The sequence below is a fragment of the Sphaerodactylus townsendi genome, linkage group LG16 (genome assembly GCF_021028975.2).
Source record: "Sphaerodactylus townsendi isolate TG3544 linkage group LG16, MPM_Stown_v2.3, whole genome shotgun sequence".
Taxonomy (NCBI): domain Eukaryota; kingdom Metazoa; phylum Chordata; class Lepidosauria; order Squamata; family Sphaerodactylidae; genus Sphaerodactylus; species Sphaerodactylus townsendi.
Window position 1 is genome coordinate 27,995,953 of NC_059440.1, and position 23,063 is coordinate 28,019,015.

A 23,063-nucleotide genomic window follows, 5' to 3' on the forward strand; every position below is an offset into this window, starting at 1 on the left:
AGAGGATTTATCCCTCTGCAGGGCTTTACAGCACAGCCTCGAGAGTGATAAAGGAGGACTTTGAGCAGACACGCCCGAGCCGTTCCCTTTGAATACACCCCGACGCCGGAGCAATGGCCCAACGTGCAGCGTCGGCACATCCCGGTTGCAACCTGCCAAAGCGGAGACCCGGCTTTAACTTCTCCTCTCTCCTTCAAGGTGAAGACTTTGCCAATGCGATCGACGGCATTACCAGACAGTATTAGACGGGAATAGCTAAGATCTAACTGTGTCTGGTAAGACAGCGATCGGCAGGCAGGCGGCCCGATAGGAAAGGCAGTCAGCATCGACTGCAGACAGATGAGGCTGGAATGGGAGGAAGGAACTAGGCACTGAGGCACATCTGTGCGGTTCCCTGCCCTGCTTCGGTTTTTGAGGAAAATGTGATGATGACAATTCTACAATACCATATTTAGATTCTGGGCTACTTGCAGAGGTGTATCTAGGGGAAAATCTGATTTTTCCGCCCCACCCTCACCCTGTATGGGCGGCCATCCTCCCCTACCACAACCAAACAGCTTTTTTTGCCCCAGGTCATCAGGGAAGGAGGAGAGGTGTGGGGGATAGTTTTCCACCCCCCATGTGACTAAATGGCTGCAGCCCAGGGACATTTGACCCCATATGTCCCCCCGGGCAGGACACCTCTGGCTACTTGAAAGCTTAAACGACCTTTCGAAAATCCTCTGAAGGCAAAGGAAAGTTGGCAGAGCCGATGCCCGGACATAGCCATGGCTCAACACAGTCAGTCCAAAGCACCAACTTTTTGTCCTCAGCACCTCCTGTGGCAGGGCGCTAAGCATACGGTATGGTATAGCCTGATCTCATCAGATCTTGAAAGTAAAGCAGGGATGGCACTTGGATGCGGCACCCCCAAGGAACACTCTGAAGAAAGACTGTGGCAAAACCACCCCGGCTTCTCACTACCGCGGAATCCCAGCGAGTGACCTTGGGGCCACTACAACTCTCCGCTTGACCTACTTCACAGGGTTGTCATGAGAAAACAGAGGAGGGGAGAGCAATGGCCGAAGCCACTCTGAGACCTAACTGGGGAGAAAAGGAGGGTATAAATAAAGAAAACCACTTGCCTTGAAAGCCCCTTGTTGGGGCTGTTATGAGCTAGTAGTTGCAAGTTGACGGCACATGCAATGTACCCGCAGCTGCTAAAATCTTATCTTGGTTGCATAAAGGGAGAAAGGAAAGAAACACTCAAACGTGGCTTCGATGGATGTTTCTGCTTGCGGGCCCAGTGTTTTAAAAGCAAGCAACACAGTCAGGTTGTTGCTGTACCTGTTTCGGGGTGCGTGCATTAAACCAACAAGCGGCTTTTGTGCTGGGCGAAGCCTTCGGCCTGCCAAGATGTGCTTCTTGGTTCAGCTCGAGGCCCCGAGCTCCTCCCCTGTGCCCAGAAGGCTCCACCCACACCCCAGGCCCCACCCACATACCAGATCTGTTAGGTCAAGTGTTGGCATTCCAGCTAGCGCTTTGTTTTCTGGTCGGCTCAAAAGACCGATTCCAGCAGCAAAGAACAACGCCCCACCCAACGCCGGAGCAAAGACTCCGGGGGATTTATTTTTTTTTGCCGTGTCGCTGAGTTCATGCTGAATTTAGCATGCCCTTGGTAGAACCAGGTGCGTGCGAGCACATTTCTACTGGGAACTTTTGCGTAGGCCAGAGCTCGGCTTCTGTTTGCAAAGCAAAATGGAACAGTTTGCCCTTGTAGCCCTGCATTTTTCAAGGTTCGTCAGAAGCCCGTTTGTGGAGGGGTCACCCCATATTTTGCATCATTTCCTCCGTCGCTTTGCAACCACTAGTCAATAAGAGGGAGGAGAGAACCCAACTGTGACCCCCCCTCCCCTTGAGCTAGTTCAATTTTGCTGAGAGAAATACATCAAAAGGGCGCGTAGGGAGAAGAAACACTCTTCCGTCAACAGAAAACCCTCCAGAACAAACACAAAAGAAACCTTCCTTTCCAAACACTCCAAGTTTCCAGAAGAGTCTCTTGAAACTCTGATATAGCACAGAGAATCAGCAGAGTGGGTCTTCATTCACCTTGAAAAACACGCACGCCTAGTTCTGTTTAGATGTAACAACAATCTGGGGGTGTGTGTGTTTGTTTTTGTTATGGCAACAAGCCTCGGAAGGCCTCTGCCTCTGGCTCATACATCCTCCAACCCTCTTCCTCTTGTGCAAAGTTTGGAGACTGCTGCCCCAACAAACCACAGTTGGTCCCGGCTGGCACAACAAAGTGCGGTTTGTTGTCTTGCCTTTAAAGGAACGGCTGTCGCCTTTTTTCTCCATTGTCCATTCCCAGGAGAAGACAAGGTGGGAGAATTTGTAAACAAAAACTTTTCTCTTTATGAGCTGGGGACAAGGAGAATATTAATTCATGGGTCAAGCAGTTAGGGAATGAGTTGGTGTTCTCAATATAATTTCTTTTTATATTTATGTATACATCTGTTAATGGATCTCTGTTCTTTCTGTCTGTCTATGTATCAGTCTCTCTGCAGAAGGATTGATTTATAGACGTTCGAATAACATTTAACAAAATTATACAGGTAATGGGGAAAATTCAGTGCAACAAAACGGTAAGTGGTGCCGAAGGAAAGACTCACACATTCGACTTGTGCAAGGTAGAAGTGCAATCAAAATAAAGGTCAGAACAACAGGGTTGAGAAATTGAATATATCAGTGCTAACAGCAAGAGCAGGTGTGGTCTCAGGTTTTAAATGGATGCCAAAGACATCTTCCCGCCCCACTTGTGACCTTCCAATGGCTGAGCGCCACAGGTAACAGGATGCGCCATTTGGTCTTATCCAACGTGGCATTTCTGACATGATAGGTAAAAACAGTAGTTTTTTTTCTACTGCGGAGCTTTCCTGAGAACTCAAAGGCACTTCATTATATTCCTCTGCAATTCTCACAACTTTGTAAATGTTATCCCTAGATTAAGCCGAGTTTATTAGAGTCATCAGCTTGTCCGAAGGTCCACCTGATGAGTTCCCAGCAAAGGTCACATTGAACTGCCGGGCCGGTTTTCCCCTCTTGGAGGCTGGCTCAAAAGAAAAAGAATTAGACGGATTTATGGTAGATCTGTTGGCCATGGTGGCAAAAAAACCAAAATGTGCTCAACTGAAGCCTAGCTCTGGAAACCAGAGGCTGATGGCCTATGTAGGCAGACGAAGCTGACTTGCATAGATTTGGACCAGTGCTCAACTGAGTCTCCCCTGCCACAATGAAGGGGGATTGTGCCAGACCAGGGCCAGGTACAGCCTGGAAAACCCACAACAGCCGATTGAAACCAACCATGGAAGCCTTCAGTCTTGACCAACTTCGTTAGCTAAGATCTTGTTAAGCTAGAGTTTGAAACTTGGGGATCTAACTGCCCAGAAATCATGTGCCCTACCACTGAGTTGCAGCCTCTCTCCAGAAGAAGAAGAAGAGGAAGAAGAAGAAGAGGAAGAAGAAGAGGAGGAGGAAGAAGAGGAGGAGGAAGAAGAGGAAGTAGTAGTAGTAGTAGTAGTAGTAGTAGTAGTAGTTTGGATTTATATCCCCCCTTTCTCTCCTGCAGGAGACTCAAAGGGGCTGACAATCTCCTTGCCCTTCCCCACTCACAACAAACACCCTGTGAGGTAGGTGGGGTTGAGAGAGCTCTGAAGAACTGTGACTAGCCTAAGGTTACCCATCTGGCACATGTTGGAATGCACAAGCTGATCTGGTTCACCAGAGAAGCCTCCACAGCTCAAGTGGCAGAGTGGGGAATCAAACCCGGTTCTCCGGATTAGAGTGCACCTGCTCTTAACCACTACACCACACTAAAGCACGACTGTCTTTTCCATCTTCGCTGTAGCACAAGGGTCTTCAAACTATGGCCCTCCAGATGTTCATTGACTACAATTCCCATGAGCCCTATCACTTGGCCATGCTGGCAGGGGCTGATGGGAATTGTAGTCCATGAACATCTGGAGGGCCGTAGTTTGAAGACCCCTGCTGTAGCATCTCAGGCCAAACTGAATGGCAAGACAAGAAGTGCAGGAACGGGAAACTGGGAAGCTCCTGTCACACTAACATCACCCGGAGCTTGAATCACTCTTGGAGGGAGGCGAAGCTTGTTTCTGTCATAGTTACTCAAGTGATGCGAGGGATTTGCTTCTCACAAAAAAAAACGCGCCCGCTGTTGCTACTGCTGCTCGTGCTTGCCAGAACATGGCCTTGCGGTACTGCCAACAAGCAGCTGTTCCTAACAAAAGGCTGGGTGGGGTATACCTCTATTCATCTTTTCTCACATAAATCATGTCCCCCCCCCCCACCCAAGAAAGGAGCAAACTGGGAAAGGTCACACCCCGCCACAGGGGCAACCGAGGTGACGCAGGTAATGCAAAGCTGCCGTTGACCGCCTGCTAACCGAGCGGCAGTTCCAAATCCTCCCTTCAAGGACTCGGGTTACGGGTTCTTCCCGATGACTCAACGGGAATGATAGAGAAGAAGGCTGAGTTTCCAGAGGGCCCTAACTGGATGTGAACCATAGAGGTGTGTTTCATTTTTATGCCTAAAAAAAAACAACCCGGTGGGTTTTCAAACTAGTTGGTGGAAAGTCGGGCGGGTGAAGTGAAGACAAGTGACATTTATCTCATCCTCACAACAGCCCTGTGAGGAAAGTTAATATTATACATAATAGCCCTCTGATCACCCCAGTTTTCCTTTTGCCATAAGCTTATCCATTGGTCATTCCCCCCATATGGTCACCTGACCAATTCTGCCACAGATACCTTCAGGATTGGGGCATAATGTAAGGATTGTTACCGTTCTTTGGGCTGCGTTGAGCGTTAGCTGTAAGACAACGAAAGAATACATCACTCCTGCGCTGGGAGGTTTAGACCGCTTTCCCAGGATTTCTGCTGCGGGCCCCCTTGCTAGGACATTTGCCCCGACTTACCTTGTCCTGGAGCCGGGCTTGGGTTGGAGGTGGCCTTTCCTTGCCGCTCTGCGCCTCCGAAGCCTCCCAAGGACCGTAGAAGTTTGGTTCACCCTTTAAACATCGTTACCAGACAGTGTTAGAGAAGATTCGAGAAATCCAGCACTGTCTAGTAAGATGCCCACAGAGGACCATTGTCCGCAGCTGGATCCGTTAACGTAAACTGTGAGTGGGAATAAATTGGTAAAATGGTTTCCCTGATCCACGCTGAGTCGCCACCTTTATGTACAGTGGATAGACAGAGGAAGCTAAACTCTTAGAAGAGGAGCGGGAGTACAGAATATTTTTTAGAAAGCAAAAAAACCCCCCCAACACATTCACAAGAATACAGAAGACAGAAAGCTGGGCAACAGGATGTAACCACTAATCTCATGCCATCCGTTTCTATCTGGAAGAATTGTGGGATATATTCTATGCACTCCAATGGCTCCTCTTAATGTCCTGGTCAATCATTACCTCTGTGGGGGCTGGAGGGATAGTTGGGGGGGATTGCCTGTCCATACATCTTGTTAGTGTGAGTGACTACCCCATTCATTCCTCAGGTATTGGCTCCACCTTCGGAAAGCCAGCGTGGTGTAGTGGTTAAGAGCAGGTGGGTTCTAATCTGGCGAACCGGGTTTGATTCCCCACTCCACTTGAGTGGCAGAGGCTTATCTGGTGAACCAGATGCATTTCTGCACTCCTGGGTGACCTTGGGCTAGTCCCAGTTCTTTGGAACTGTCTCAGTCCCACCTGCCTCGCAAGGTGTCTGTTGTGAGGAGAGGAAGGGAAAGGAGCTTGTAAGCCTGATAGGAGAGAAAGGTGGGATATAAATCCAAACTCTTCTTCTTCTTTCCCCCAAGGACTTCAGAAACTAATTCTCCGAGTGCACGGTTTGATGCATCCTGCCTCGGCAGCATTAGAAGCATGCGTGTGAAAACTGAGGCGCCACGCCATGCGCCGATGATGCCGTTCCTTTTGAAGTGCTTAATCTGGTAGATTATGGGACGATTATGCATTTCTAGGAAGCCCAAGAACAAACACTGTCTGTGCTTTTAGATCAGGGCAGGACAAGCTCTGGAGAATAATTGAATGCCCCAGACAGCCTTTGGCAAGGCATAACAATGGCTTTATCCTTGCTACGCAACTAGCGATATGACCAGTGCGTCCCTTTTTTCATCTGGAAATAACAGACAGTGTATCATATATTTTTGTTAACCTGGGCTCATGTGGAACAGACTCTTCCCAATACAGTGTAGATATCCGCATCTGAATCGTATTTCTCTATGGTGGAAGCCAGTAAAAAAGCACGTGAAATGGCTTAGTGCCAATAATCAAAAGAAGGTCGTGTATCTGGTGTGCAACCAATTGAAGATTTCTCCCGCAATGTGGACCTAGTCTTAGGGCATGGGGGCAAATCCAGTTTGCAAGAGTTCCCCCCCCCCCCAGTCCTTAAGCTCTGCCTATCGCAGTGATGGCGAACCTTTTCGAGGCCGAGTGCCCAAATTGCAACCCAAAACCCACTTATTCATCGCAAAGTGCCAACACAGCAATTTAACCTGAATACTGAGGTTTTAGTTTAGGAAAAACGGTTGGCTCCTAGGTGTGCGTTACTCGGGAGTAAGCTTGGTGGTAGTCGGTGGCTTTGCTTTGAAGCAACCGTGCAACTCTTCCAACGGGTGAATCACGACCCTAGGAGGGTTTACTCAGAAGCAAGCCCCATTGCCAGCAACTGAGCTTACTCCCAGGTAAAGGATCGCGCTTTAGTTCTTCGCATGAAAATCAGTGGGTTAACAGGGTTACCTACCCTGCTTCCCCAAAACTAGGTCTTAGGTTTAATGCTAATAATCGAGCCCAGCAGCCCAGCCCAGCCCAGCCTAAATATGGGGGGCACTCTGTTTGTGGGTGCCCACAGAGAGGGCTCTGAGTGCCACCTCTGGCACCCGTGCCATAGGTTCGCCACCACTGGCCTATCGCTATGTTTCCCCCCAATTTAAATGAATGTGATTTTATTACTGTTCCCAGTTAAATGAATACATCCATACAATTATCAGACTATTTTAGGGGTGTGTTATCTCAGAATCCTTTCTGGTTAAATGATCAAGAAGAACGGTTCTGAGCACCACATTGCGGTACTCAGCGTGTCTCTGTGCATGTTTGGTTGTGTGCAAGAGAACAGTGTTTTCTGGCATGTTCTTTCTTTTCTACCTGCCAGGTGTGCAGGAACACCTGGTCTCAGGGTTAAAGTATCCAACAGTAATAATACCCTCTCAAGGTAAATCGCCCTCTCTGTAAATCATTATTTATGGCCCTCTTAAATAACTGATATCTCAAGGAAGGATTTCTGCAGAGGTCTGGGTAAAGATGCTTAAAGGGACAGCTGAGAATCTCGTCTTACATTCAATCATATTCCCGTGGCAGTACTGGAAATTAGGGATGTTTGAGGCTACTAAGGTCAAGTTAAGTTTGTTCTGTGTCGAGATGTCGGAGGGGCAGGGGAATGCAAAGGAAGCCTTATAAATCATGGTCAGGGAAGAATATCGGACATTGACCATGTCTGTGAGATTTTCTTTTTCAAAGGCTTTGTAAAGTGATATGCCAAGCCTGCTGAATTTCTGCAAACCCACCCCCCTGCAAAAATGACACGTGATAATTAATTTTTCACAAGATCCCAGAAGGTCTTGTTTGTGATCATGTCTATGCATTGCAAGTTTCCTGAAGCACCTGTGCTGAATCTTAGGGTGTACAGCTGCAGAGCTCAAGAATGGGGATTGGTGTGGCAGATGGAGAGAACCAAGCAGTCCCTGATTAGGAACAGAGAATGTCACCTTGGCACTGCCGGGAGGGGGGGCTGCGTATCCCTGTTGGCTCAGGAGTAGAGGATCACAGGGGCGGAGCTAGGAGCAAACACTTGCGATCCTGTTAGAAACTATCTTACCCTCTTGATTTTGGCTCCTGACCACGAAGATCAACTCGTCCCCCCCACCAGACCTTAAAAAAACAGACTCGCTGAAAATTCGGACCGAATCCTGACAACACAGCCTGTTTGGGTCTGTTTATTTGCAGTCAACTTCACCATCAATATGACTCCTGGGAGGAAAGAACTCCTCGGGCGAGATAATCTTAGAAAGAGCCCTTTCCTGAGTGCGCCAGGCCAAGTGAATTGGAAAGCACCTTTCTGGCTTCCTCGATCCGTGTACAGGGTTGCAAACGCCTGCTTGGGGAAGTAAGGGAGATTTAGGGGCAGTGCTGGGGAGAAGTTTGGAGAGGGAACTTGACGGGGAGCTCGGAGTCTACTCTCTGAAGCTGCCAGTCTCCCCAGATTCTGCAATCTGGAAATGAATTGTGGTTCCAGGAGAATGCCATGTTCCACCTTGACGTTGGTAGCCCTACCTGCACCAAGTTAATGGTTCTATTAGGCTTGTGGGCCTGACGGGCAATAGAATCCATGCCAATCGATGCTCCAAAACTAGCCACACAACTGATATGTCTCGACAGAAGGCTGTTATGCTTTTGGCATCTCGATGTCTGAGGCCTACCGTCCTTCCTGCCCCTACTGCCACTAACCTTTCCGAATCCGTGGCTGATCTTTTCCCGTGCTGTGTGCGAGAGATCATAATCATCATTACCAGGCAGTATTAGAAAGACCGAATACATCCAATGCTGCCCAGTAAGATGACAGTGACCACTCTGGATCTCTGCTGGCCACAAGGAATGACAAATATCATTGCCCCCGAAACGTCTGAATACTTTCAACGGGAAAGGCTAACCAGAAAAAAGGCTCCGAGATGAAAGAAAACTCAGCTGGTTACGATCCGTCAGCTAGCCCAGTCCAGCCCCCTGCCCTCCTGCCCTCAAATGTATGATTTCAACACAGATATCTCATGATAGCTACATGGAAGCGTTTCTAAGAAAGCAAATCCTGCTAACCTACATTTTCTTGCAATCTTGATTTTCACCCTTTCACATTCTTTCAAGATTCTCTGCTACGCGTGTCATTTGTAGCGCAGTGCCCCTGTGTGCTTACTCAGGAGTAAGTCCCACTGTGTTCCGTGGGATTACTCCTAGGAAAAGGCACCCCAGACAGAAGCTTTAAAGGCTTTGCCGAAACCTTTGAAGTTAAGCGAAACAATCCTTTGCATAATCTGCTTCATCTTCTAACCAAGCAACAATTAATTTTCTAATAAGAATGCTTGACAGTTGAATGTTAGAATCAAGGAAAAGGTGGTGGAGGAGTCACAATCCAGCCCCAAACCCCATCAGTTTCATTCAGAAAGTTACGCCCATGTTAACTGGGTCACAAAAGTGCTTACTTCCAGCTGGATCGTGCCCTCAGGACTTTCAAAACTCAAGGAATTCAGTTTTTGGATTTGAAACATATGCCCAGTTTTGGAATGAATGTTCCTCATGCCAACATAACTCAGTCTGTTGAGATAAGTAAAAAGGCATGAGAGATCCGACCAGGTTGAGACTATGTAGTACAGTGCTTAGAGTGTCCATCTAGTGTTTGGCAGGGGAGGAGCGAGGGGGAACTGTGCCAGGAGAAGCGTGCGCCTCACGCCCCTGCCATACCCCTGCCCCGGAATGCCCCCTCCACGTCCCACTCCGGTGCACGCCGGGTGCGCTGTGCCCCCCACCCCCTTGGCACTATGCCACTGGGGTTTGGAGACCCAGGTTCAAATTCCCACTTGGCCTTGATGTTCTCTAGTTGAGTTTGGGCTCTCAGCCTACCTCACAGGATGGTTGTGAAGACTGTACGCCAACCTCAATTTGTTGAGGGAAGGCTGGGATAACAGCGGAAGGGTGGGAGGAATCAAACAATGCCCCAAACTCTGAGGAGCCTGCTTAGAGTCAAAGATGGTTTGGCAGCTAAACGTTCTACCTCCATTTGTTTTGTGACATTCAGTCACTGTAGGAACTGAATGCTGTTATTCAGCAAACGGCCTTCCCACTGTGAAAATCCTCATTTGCCCTTCCTTGCAGAGAGGGAAGTTTAACAAAACCACTTAGCTGTGACTGGCGAGGGTGGAGACTGTTCTTACCTCCCCATTACCATTTTGATCTATGGCTCCATCAGACATGCTAAAATGGCCTCCACGTTTACCTCGGGAAGTATTGGGTAGGGAGCATGTCAGGGCTTATCCAGAGTGCAGTCGAGAGTAAAGAAAAGAGCTGCCGTAAGAGTCTGACAATACTACAGCCCTCCAGCAAAGCGAAACCTCATCTGGCTCCTTGTTCCTCCCCCACTCAATGCATGTTTTAGGCCCCAAAAACTGAGCAACCTCGAGAGAAACGGAATGCTTTTTTCACCCTGTGGACCACGACACACAACGTCTCCAGCTGCAGGAAACCTGTAAACAAAAACAATAATCGGGATACTCTTTCAGATGTCACCAATGACACCCAAGGGCTTTTCAGCTGAGAGGAATAACACCAATGACGCTGCTCATCGCAAAAGCCCCGAGATTCAATATCTGAGGCAAAAGAAACGGCGCAACAACTCTTTTCTGTTCTGAAATGAGTTTCGACTTTGTTCAGAAACGCTTGGGTGTATTCCAGTTAGCCAGGGCACATAAATTGAACCTCCATGTCCATAGGCAGTCAATCTAATAAGGACCGATTCTATGGACCAACACCAGAGAAAGACTATAACTTTTTTTGCCGTGAATTGAATGCCCTTGCCTACCCAAAGTGTTCGGTGTGATTTGCCTTCAGCTTCATCCGGAAAATATCTCGTTCTTAAGCTCTGTGCCTCTCACACACGCATACAGTACACTCCATGTGCTTTCTTATCATATAACTGCATGCTTGTTAGAGAAGAAAACACCATATCTATATATAGCCCTGGCCTTCAGCAAAAAACCTAGTTTTGCTCAAAAGTCACACTAACAAGAACACATGGATGATAGGCCCAAACCCTCAATTGTGTTCCCTTCATTTGCTGCCACACTGATTCGGATGGCACCATCACATCTCAGATGCTAAGCAGGGTCAGCCCTGGTTAGTAATAAGATGGGACACTACCAAAGAAGGCCAGGCTTGCTATGCAGAGGCAGGTGATGTTCATCTCTTGCCACAAGCCAGCCATGACTTGCTGCCACCAAATTTGCTTCCAAGTGCGATGACCTTTGTACCCTTTCTTCCCTTTCTTGGACGGCCCTTAAACTGGGCAAGGCCCCTTCCGCACGTGCAGAATAATGACCTTTCAACCCACTTTCAGTGCACTTTGCAGCTGGATTTTACTGTGCGGAAGAGCAAAATCCACTGACGAAGAATTGCAAAAGTGGATTGAAAGTGCATTACTCTGCATGTGTGGAAGGAGCTTAAGAGACAAGGGGGCAGATTCGGCTAGGGTAGGTCCAGTGGCTAGCCTTTATCTGAATGTTCTTTCTTTTTTGTTTAACAGCCTGTTACTGAAACGAATATTCGCTCATATTCGGCATCCACCCAATAGTAGCCCCTGAAAAATTTAACAGGGAATTCTACATCCGGTTTTGCATTCTGCACAGAACATCATCCCATCTCAACAACCAGAAGACTTAGCACACGAGGCAGGCATCAAACACAAGATTTCATAACTTGTCAGCCAGTGGTCCGGTGCCACCAGCTGCTAAATTGCATTTTCACATCACCTGTTCAACGCAGTCACATATCATTTGTGAAATACTGGGGGGAAAAAGATTGCGGGATGTCAGACCCAATTTCCAAATATTCGGCGAATATTTGACGAATGTGAGATTTTCAACAGACTGCCTGGAGAGTATTTCACCTCCGAACTGATGGAGGAGAATTTTAGGGAGCAGCTCTTCTTAAAAAGGTAAAGGTTGTCCCCCTGTGCAAGCACTGGGCAGAGACGTATCTAGGTAAAATGTTGCCTGGTGCAAAATCTGAGTTTTCCGCCACCCCCCTGGATGCCCCCCCCAACGACCAAACAACTTTTTTTTGCACCAGGTCTTTAATTCAGTGTATGGCCCCGGGGAGGAAGGAGAGAGTGTGTGTGGAGCGATTTTCTGCCCGCCATGTGACTAAATGGCCACAGCCCAGGGACATCTGACCCCATATGTCCCCCTGGGTAGTACACTCCTGGCACTGGGTCATTACTGACCCATGGGATGGCATCAAATCACGACATTTGCTATGCAGACTATGTTTATGGGATGGTCTGCCATTGCCTTCCCTACAGAAGCCGCTCCATTTTGATGCCCTGCCCATTCATCAAGGAGCTCGGCTCTGCCTCCTCCTAGTTATGAAGTAACTGTCAAAAAAGATAAAGGAAATCAAATTCAGCTGACAGCCAGCCATGTTCCATTTAGTCTGTACAAAAGGTTCTTTTCCTTTTTACATTCTTTTCCACTTTTTGCTTTTTACCCCACCTGCACTGGCATTAATAATTCATGGATTTTTAAAAAATAATAACAAAATACCCCAAGATAAGCAATAGGAAAATTTAAGCCAGGTCTGCTGTCTGCTTTTTAAAAGGGGAAAGGCTTAGATTTGAGAGTATTTTCTTTGAAATGCTTATAATTCATTTGGGGGGAATGGGGTAGGTTATACGCAGTGGCTTGGTGCTTTGGATTAGTTGGGCTTCTGATATTTGATATTGCCTGAGGTGCAATCCTAAACAGAGTTGCTCTGTTCTTAAACATTCCCCTTCCCGTTTTTTCCCCCAATGAAGATTTCACTTAAAAGACAGACAAATCAAAGTGAATAGGAGAAAATAAATCCTTGCATATCTAGGGTATTGGGGGAAGGGGTCTAAAGAACCCCAGCACAATGAAAGCTCTATTTAATATTACTTTGACAATGCAGAAATTAAGATGAGAGGGTGTTTCAGTTAATCATACAATTATTAGAACATAAGAAAGAGCCCGCTGGATCAGACCAGAGTCCATCTAGTCCAGCACTCTGCTACTCGCAGTGGCCCACCAGGTGCCTTTGGGAGCTCACGCGCAGGATGTGAAAGCAATGACCTGCTGCTGCTGCTGTTCCTGAGCACCTGGTCTGCTAAGGCATTTGCAGTCTCAGATCAAGGAGGATCAAGATTGGTAGCCATACATCAACTTCTCCTCCATAAATCTGCCCAAGCCCCTTTTAAAGCTATCCAGGCTAGTGGCCATCACCACCTCCTGTGGCAGCATATTCCAAACACCAATCACGCGTTGCGTGAAGAAGTGTTTCCTTTTATTAGTCCTAATTCTTCCCCCCAGCATTTTCAATGAATGCCCCCTGGTTCTAGTATTGTGAGAAAGAGAGAAAAAATTCTCTGTCATTTTCTACCCCATGCATAATTTTATAGACTTCAATCATATCCCCCCTCAGATGTCTCCTCTCCAAACTAAAGAGTCCCAAATGTTGCAGCCTCTCCTCATAAGGAAGGTGCTCCAAACCCTCAGTTATGATTATTGCTGTCATTGTTATTACGTAATTCACACGTAGCTCTCTGTGTCTGTTTCAAAAGTGCATCACAGGTGCCAACAGAGCAGTTCTTTGCTGTCGGGGTTATTCCTTGGAAGGAGAACCAGCCAGACTTGCAAGAGGCCGGCTTTTCTGAAAGATGACTATGCCGCTCAGTACACATTCACTCCACGATGAACGGTTGAAGAATCAAATCACGCGATACAAAGACCTGGCAGCTTTCCTTGACCCAGTGGAGCCAAATGGGAAAGAGGCAAGGGCGGAACACTGGACATACAGAGTTGCAACAGGCAGCTTCTCCCAAGGACAACTAGTTTCCTGCTTCACTACACCAGGAATGATGCGATAATCCGATCACACCCAGTTCGTAGAATCACCCGCTCTTTGCAGAGGTATCCCGTGAGGTAGGCTAGGTTGAGAGAGAATGACTTGCCCAAAGACACAGGCTCAGCCTCCTGGCAAAATGCAGAGTTTCAGTAGCAGGGCTGGAAAAGACTTTTGCCGGAGGCGCTGGGGAGATTTTGCAAGTCAAACGAGACAGCGTTGAGCTGGACGACTTGACAGCATAAGTGTTCTGGCTTAACGATTTCTACAGCAGAGGCGCTCTGCCACTCCTATGCCCCTCCACACGTGAAATGCGCAGATGGGCTGTTCCTGCTGAGAAGCTCTCTTACAAAAGTCCTCCTGGGTATTTCCAGAGTCACGCATCTCCAGTTTAAGGACACCAACTCTGGGTTGGGAAATACCTTGAGATTTTGGGGGTGGAGCTTAGAGTGGGGACCGTTTGGGCAGGGAAGGGAAGGGACTTCAGCAGGGTATAATGCCACAGAGTCCACCAGGGGGACATATGGAGTCAAATGTCCCCAGGCCATGGCCACTTAGTTGCGCGGGGGTGGAAAATCGCCCCCACACCCCTCCTCCTCCCCCCCCGGTCCATACACTGATTTCAAGACCTGGTGCAAAAAAATGTTGTTTGGTCGTGGTGGGGGAGGGCGGCTGCCCATATGGGAGGGCGGGGCAGAAAACTCAGATTTTGCACCGGGATACATTTTCCCCCAGATACGCCTCTGGAGTCCGCACTCAGGAGTTGTTGTTTTCTCCAGGGGAGCTGGTCTCTGTAGTCTGGAGGGCAGTTGTAATTCGGGGAGAACTCCAGGCCCCACCTGGAGGCTGGCAACCCTACCACCAAATGCCTTGCTCTTTCCCAGATTAGTAAAACTAGTCCCAAGAGCGCAAAGGAAGAATCATTATGCCCAGGCGCTCATTTTGGGTCATTCAGAGGCGGCTGGCTTTGCACTCCTTCCTGATAACCAGAACGCGCCTGCACGGACTCCGAGCAGGGCTGGCGACCGCATATGATCCGCCCTGCAGAGTTCTCCCCCTCTACAACGTGACGGGGTTGCTTGTTCCTTTGTTTAATCCAGCGGTGACGACGGGCCCTATGCAGTGTCAGGCCCCAAAGAGCTGGCCTGCTGGCTTGCTCTTACGACTGCAAACCAACAGCAAAAATGAGATATTTATTGAGTCCCTGAGAGGCCACCGTCAACAACAGAGAGGCTGAGCTCAAATCAAGGAGCTAAGTGGTGGGCAGGCTTAGAGTCAATGCTGCCCACAGGTCTAGGGGACCATGCGTGTACTGTCAGATGTACCGTGTACTGTCAGACCAAGTCTAATTTGTGACACAATGCCCCCAAACCTGGCTATTAAGACTGCCCTATGTGGCCAGAATATCTGGAGGAAACGGGATCCCATCTGCACTTCATTTTTCAGCACTGGGCATGATGGAGGGGACAGACTGGCCATGTAACTGATCAGGAAATTTTGCGGATATTTGGTCCTGGAGCCTAGGATGGGTAGAGTTTGGGAAGAGAGGGACCTCAGCAGAAAATAATGCCATAGGATCCAGCTTCCAAAGCACCCATTCTCTCCAGGGGAACGGATTTCTGTAGTCTGGAGATCAGTTGTAACTGCAGGCGGTCTCCGAGCCAATCAGAAAACACTGCTTTCAGGCAATAGCCAGTTGCTGTGTTTCATCTGAAGGACACAGGAGGTGTTAAGCCCCAAAGGAAAAGCTGAAATAAAGAAAGACCTGTCTTTTGTGGTCTGATTGCATCAATCTGATATTTGCCCAAATTCTCAGTCAGGGTTTTTTTTTTACAAATCAGTCATCCCTCTGCTGAGGGCAGAGATTTCTTGGATGAGACTGCGGTTTGCACAATGCAGTATCCAGAATCTATCTGAATGGTACGTGTTCGATTGTTTTGCTTAACTACAAACAACACCAGCCTAGGATCATGGGCCAAGGAAATATTTGCCCTTTCCTCTACACCCCAATGCTAGCCAGAACGTACACAATAACATATTTGTCTGCCTTAGATTATTAAAAAATGAGATTAAGGACAAAATTAGAAAGGACACTTCAATATGAACCCGAGCGGATCCGAGAACAGAAAGGCCGTGAAGCAAACAGCTTTCTCGCTGTCCATTTCCTTCTCAAAATAAGTGGGGCCATCACATTGCGATATTTTTAGAACAGCCGAGTGAGTTAGAAGGCTCAGAGATTGAATCTATGTATATCAGGAGCCTCCTCTGGCGTTGCAAACATTCAAGGAGGCCACTGGTTTGAAAATCAACAGAAGGCCACAAATGAGAAACGAGAAATGTCCGCTTTTATCACATACGTGGCACTCTGCACAATAACAAAAAACAAACCCCAATAGGAATTATTCTCCTCTTACACTGCTGGCTTGTTGGTGTGCGATGCTTGGCTCAGCTGGGGCACACCAATGCTGTTTCCCCCCAACTCCCTCCCCCCGTTCCCTGCACTTTCAGCCAAACAACTAGATTAATTCCCTCTACAATGCAATTCTGTTTTGATCTCCTGTTCTCCTCTGCCAACTCAAGGGCACACACTCGTTGGGGATTTTAGTAGCAGACCGTTGTCCCAGCTGGCTTAACATTTTCTAGAAATGGCCCCAGACATTTTAGCACCCATAGCGTGGAATGCAAATAGCAGTTCTGCCCCCTCCCCAATAATAAAGCGATCTGATTGACGACTGGCTCCTCTTTGGCAGGTGGGCCACGTCACCCTGCCCAATAACGGAGATAGCCCCCAATACTTCCTAATGAAGGATGTTCAAGGATGCGGAGAATGTTCACAAAAACTCCTCAACTCTTAATTCAGTGGGATGGAACGTTCCCCCAAAGACTATATATGTGAATTATGGATTCCATTAACCAACTTGGCCTAGAGGAAGAAAAGGGAGGGGAAAGAAGCCACGGCCTTTAATTTCCCCCCCTCTGAATCATTGTCTCACACCCAAGAATTGCCGCTTGGGCTTTGCCGCCTTCACGTTCATTTGATATCCCGAAACATTTAGCAGACTCTTTTATCTTTTCCAACTCCACCAATACGGTCCGTCCTTCCACATAACGCTCTTTTCGCCCCGCTGGCCTCGCTCGAGGCCCGCTGGCCACACTCAGTTCTCCACTCCGACAAGGACAAAAATAATATTAAACCAACCTTTCCCATTACGGCTCTCGGCGCGGAGCCTATTGGAGGTTTTTCAGCAAGACAAATGCCAGTTTCCAAGGATCATATGCCCCACGGTTTCCTTAAACACTGGAGCAATGGAGCAATGGAGGCGTACGGTATCATTGGACCGGGAAGAAGGGTGGCTACGGCAGAAGTCACTGAGAGGGAAGCTGTATTTTTGGGATGTCCTCTTATTAAATACCTGGCAAGTGAAAGGTGGCTCTAGCGGAGACGCAGAGAAAGAAGCGCCCCTTCACCTGCCAAAGAATGCCTAGTTTTAAAGATTGACCGATCTGCAGAGAAAAAAGCAGGTGGCAGGAAGGAAGCACAAAGGAACGAAAGAGAAGAAGAAAATGGAAAGGAAGGAAGGACTGGAGAAGGAGAGGCAGGGAAGAGAAGAAGCAGGGAGGACAGAAAAGAGCTACAAAGGAGTGAGGATCAGTTGTCTCCTTACCGCAGGCGCACCGTCAAGGCAAAGGCAGACCTTGTGAGCAATGCCAAACTCACAGGAAAGCTCGCAGTTTCCCAAGCCCTCAATCAGCCTGCTCTTTCCAGCTTTTTCGGTACCCATGAAACCTAAAACCAGTCCATTGGTCGCCCAGGATACAGACCTTCCTGAGTTAATCATCACTGCTATTGCCAAGGCCTCAGCCCCGAGCGGAGGGGAGGCACACAAAAATAAAAAGAATGGCCAACGCGAGCTGGGGAAACGTGGCCCCCCACCTGCCCGCCACCCCAGGAGGGGCTGGTTCTTCTTTTCTTCTTTTTTCTTTTCTACCTGGGCCACCTGGCTTTGATCTGGATCTCTCCTCCGGTCTCCCTTTCCTGGCCTTCCTTCCTGGAGTTCGCAGAGGCACCGTTTGAGCGGCTTCTGAAACGTACGAGCAGGTATCAATTATCTTCCCAAATGGGAATGCGGTGCCTCCGGTTTGTACCCGAGTCGCTCCAGGTCTGGAGAGGAATGTGAGTCGAGCACAGTGAAAAAAAACAAACAAACAACAAAAAAGGGCCCCTCTTCTAACCTGTGAGTTAACCTGCCTGCCTGAGCCTTAATCAATAGCCAGGAACTCTGAAAGGAACAAAGAACAAGGAAAGGAGTGGTTATCTCCCGTCCCCATCAGATAAGCCATACCTGGAGTTGCAAAAGCCAGGATGGTGTAGCCAGTCGCTTCCAGAATCTAAGGGGTGTTTCAGGAGCCACTGTGGCTTGTCCGTGAGTTCCCTCCAACTTGTTTGGAACTTTAGTGCATCGTTCCATCTCCTAGATAACTTTTTGGGCCTTCGTGCCATTTTTTTTAGTTTTGGGCCAGATGACGGAGGAAGAGCATCCAGTTCTACTGAGCGCCTCGCTCCTCGGCCTGCACCTGCAAGTTGGGTTTCCTTTCTGTTTTGTCAGGCTTACATCCCAGCAAACAGACACTGGAGCCAAACTGAAGCCCAAGATATGGGCTTCTACAGTCCTGAATGCACTGATTTGGGAGTAAGGCCACAGAGCTACAAGGGGCTTGCTTGCAAACACCTGTTTCGAGTAAATATGCCCAGAATCGAGCCCACCCTAGGGGGAGAAAACTATTCACCTAGCTGTGGTCTCCGTCCTGTTGCCTCACAACATACAAGGAGGAGCTCTGTGTTTCACCTGCCCCAAAAAGACATTCCAAGTTTTCTAACGAACCGGTTTTTCAAAGGCAAGGAGGAGGGGCCCCCCCTCTTAAATTAACATGTGACAGCAACCATATTGGATGTCTAATTTGCATTTTTGCAATTTGCAAACTCATTACGGGCTCCTTGATGAAACAGGAGGGCAGCAATCACCCTCCTGACCTTTCTCGCCGTTTGCATTATCAGGAGTTTTGGGAAGAGGGGAAAGAAACCAACCCTGAAGTTGCTTGAGCCAAGAAAGCCGAAGAGAAACAACCCGGCGAGCATTTACCGCCTTTTGGGAAAATAAGATGGGAAGCAATTTGAAAACACTTTGTTATAATGCCGTATGGATAATGAAGCAGATCTGAATTTACAGTTTCATCTGCGTTAGTGTCCTTCATTATGAAAAAAAAATCAGCAGACTTATCTTTGGGGGGGGGCTGGGTGCGTGTTTTATAAGCCCTCCAACTGCAGAAAGGAATTATTATCGTTATTTGCCAGTCTGAGTTTAGCTGACAACATTTCCTCCGGGCAAGCAGCTTTAAGTTTATGAGCTTTAAACTGAAGTTAATATCAAAATTTCGCTTAGCAATAGGATCAGGCACTGCTGCGTCTGGACGTCTGAAAGGAAACATTTGGACCTTGCCAGTTTTCATCCTGACCTGATTTTATTATCTGTAGATATTTTGGGTGGTTTGGTTACAACAGGAAGGAGTTGGCGGAGGGGGGGGGGGCACTCGGTTTCTATGATAGTCAATCTTTTTATGAAGCGTTATTAAGAATTCGAGAAGAAAATATTATATTACACAATCATACCACTATATACTCACACAATAAACTTTATTCCTTCAAGCCCTTTAGTCTTTCAAGCCATTTTCTGAGATGCTGACGGGGTGTAATGCCTGCACCATGGCTGTGTGTGTAGAAGAGGAAGCCCTTCAGTTCAGCAGTGCTTACTCCCACGTAACTGGACGCAAGACTGCAATCTTAAATTTTGCAGCGCACACAAGGCATTACAGAAGTCAGACTTTGAAATCTTCGTGTCTGTTAATATCCTTGTGCAGTGCAAGTTATCTGATTCTAGACTAGGCTATCTGAATAAATTTATGTATGGGGGGGTGTAATAGGACTTCAGTCTTTTTGGGATGCAATTCTATGCACATTTATCGAGGAGTAAGTCCTATTGAACTGAATTTCTTATTTACATAAGAATAGGCAGTATATAATATCCCACCCTGATTTACACCTAAACTGATTTACTCCACAGTGTCATGGATTTTAATGGAACGTTCCTCCGGCACTGTGTTCTAGGACAGTGGTTCTCAACCTTCCTAGTACCGCAACCCTTTAATACAGTTCCTCATGTTGTGGTGACCCCCAACCCTAACATTTATCCATTTTACAGATGGAGAACACTGATGCAGAGAGTCTTAGGTGACCCCTGTGAAAGGGTCGTTCGACCCCCCAAAGGGGTCCCGACCCCCAGGTTGAGAACCACTGTTCTAGGATAACAAGCTGAAACATACATATACCCTTGGAAGCAAAGGCTAATGGGATTTATCCCCCACCAAGTATATCTAAGATCAGAACATTTAATTGATTAATTCTTCTAGGCAAAAACCTCTGAATCCAGACATTTAAGAGACCTTTTGGGCCCTGGGACTAGGGAGGGGTAATTTTTTTAATTTAAAATAATAACTATGAAAATGCAATTTTCATATGTTACAGAGTTTAAGTAGGAAAGAGGATCTTCAAATGTTCATTTCTGAATCTTCCATTCTAATTAGTGGTAATTATTCAAACTTTGTCTATAGGAACTTAGAACATATAATAATATATATTGATTTTCTAAATTAACAAATCTCAGAGTGGGGGAATCAGTATAAAATCTGGTAGGGGGAAGGGAACCTAGTTGCATCACAAGGTTTTCCAGTTTTGGAGAAGGGGCTTTTAGATAGTGAAATTGATTGATTGCCCTTCTGACCCCTGGCAAACCAGATGTGCTACTACAAAAAATTATGGTGCACTTTACAAAGTTCGGGGATTCCATCTTGTCTCTGCCCCGAACTTGCAAAGTGACCTTAAACAAGTCACCCAGCCTTGCCAGCTGCAATATGAAGATCTCAGCACTAATCAATGCTCAACCGGTTACATGACCCCGTTTGACATTCTTAGCAAGTTGAGCCGCAGGAGTCTAAAATTTGCTTATTTAGAAGAAAACCAGTAGGAATGGGGCTCATGATAGTTGCTTTAAAAGCAAGTTTGGGAAAGCACTGAACAAAGAGTGGTGAGATCTAATTAAAAGGCTTTGATCCACGTAATCGTAATGAGCTAGCAAGTCTGAAATAATTATTGTTTTTCCCTGAATTTTGCGCTCAGGGGTCAGAAAGCGCAGCAATTGAGAGAGGTCTGAGCGGCACTTTTCTAAAATCCCGAGCAAATCAAAATGGTCTCTTGCGAACCCGTCGACGAATCTTCCAGAAAGTGGTTTTACTAACAGGAGAAGGCCAAGCAAACATGATCCGTAGACTCCCCTAAAGTCCACAACGCCCAACGGCTTCTTCCTGCTTTTGGATCAACAGACGACGAGAAAGGTTTTGCATGCTTCCAAAGACACGTCTTAACTCTCACCCAATTTACTGTGTCAACAAAAGCAGGAATGGCCCAACCGGCCAAAGAAAAGTCAACCAAAACAGCTAAAGATGACTCAAGTGTCATTTCATCCACCATTTCCCCCCACGATGACCATTAAAATAGTTCTAAGCACCTTCCTGTAGGTCAGTAGAAGAGTTCTGCATGCCGCAGTTTGGAGTGGCCATTTCTTTTGTCTAACAGCTCTTTTCTAAGGCTCTACCAGACACAGCAGGTAGAGACAGGTTGAGTTTGGACAAAGGGCTGTGACAAGAGTGAACGAACGCACAGATTAGAGGGAACACAAACGTACGCTCAGAGCCACACATTGATGAAAGGCACCCCAAGAGAACAGAAAAGAGCAGGAAGTTCAATCAAAATGGCTCCTCTGAGCTGCAAGTCCCAACAACCGAGTGCTCTGAACGGAATCAAAGGTTCCATTTAATTCCAGAATCTCCCATAAGAGGACTAAACACGTTTCCTCCTGGCTCTACGTGACACAATTATTTGTCAAGCAAACCAGGCAGATCCCTTTCTTTCTATCTCATGACAAAAGCCTTGCCGAATAAACCGAACGAATGTTCGCGAGAAAACGAAGGTTACAAGCAAACTCTCCTGCTTTAAAAAGTGGAGAAAAGAAGTCACCAAGCTCACCACTCAGACCAAGAGGGTTAGAATTCAAAGACAGCTACAAACCAGGGGTTGGCTGTGCTTTTCTCCAACTCACGATAGCCCCTTAAAAAACCCAACCCCAACCGCTGCGCTTCAGCCATTGCGACCGTTCCCAAATCTACCTTCTTTGTAAAGATCGGGGAGATCAACTTTTTCCCCCATTGGCTGCCTCTGATTGAATTTCTTCCTTCAGCCTCTACCTGTCCCAACTGGTTTGGCTAGTTGTAAGGTGAACATTTGAATGCATGAATGTTCAGTCATCCCACCCCCAACCCCGCCACCTCCGCCTTCCAGTCTCAAAGCAGACAAAACCTGATACGGTTTTGAAAAACTTCCTTCAGTCTACCTGGAGAAAGAAGCAAGACAAAAGAACGGAGAGTTCTGAAACACACCTGAAGCAAGACGGGCTTACTATGGCCGACCGCAAACGCCATTAAACTCCACTCTGGTGTTCATTTGGCGGGTTACGACCACAATGCCGGAACCTGATGCCTACGAGGACCAAGAACCCCTCACGATGGCTTTTAGGAGAAGGTACCTGGTGACCTTTCCCCTGCCCAAGACCCCCATTAAACATCGTCCATCTATAAATACATTCATAAAGCGAGTCACGGCAAGCATCACGTGAACTACGGTTTCATCTTCGGTTCTTTCCACATCTCAGCGGCAAAGGCAGTGCAGGGCTGGGATTTCTTGGCGAGAAGTTTTGCAAGATGATGACGTGGCCTTTTTTCCCCTCTTGGGCGCGGGAAGCCAGCGCACAAGAAACCGGAATGCAGTTAAGCTACCGAAAAGAAAGGCATATCCTGAAAACAAAATAACGAAGGCAGGAAAAAAACCTGAAGGCGGGGGAAGAGAGGTGGCATTGCGTGGCCGCCGCAGAAGCCCCGACCATCTTGCTTGTTTGAGATGGAATACAGAAGAGACGGAGAATGTGTAACGGCTCGGCTTACATGTACCTCCTTGGCTCCTCCCTGCGCAGGTGCATTCTTTACATCCAACCAATCTCCTTGCATCTAGCCATGAACAGGTGTGTCCTGCCATCTTGGGATAGGCCAGGAGGGAAATTGCCTGGTTCCAGGTAGCCACAGACCCCTGGCAATAGGCTTTGCCGTCTCCCCACCTCCTTTTCAAAAGTGGGTGGAAAATAATTTTTAAAAGGGTTTAAGCTGGCAGGGC

At 47.5% G+C, this 23,063-nt stretch overlaps 1 protein-coding gene across 1 annotated transcript in view; it reads right to left on the minus strand.

Annotated features, from left to right (window-relative positions):
- The window catches only part of TTLL10 (tubulin tyrosine ligase like 10), a 69,879-nt gene extending 47,115 nt beyond the window's left edge, over positions 1–22,764 (minus strand). The window contains 1 exon segment of the mRNA XM_048519327.1: positions 22,277–22,764. Coding sequence (XP_048375284.1) covers positions 22,277–22,318 — 42 coding nt within the window. The 5' untranslated portion in view covers positions 22,319–22,764.
- Positions 22,765–23,063: the final 299 nt, after the last annotated feature.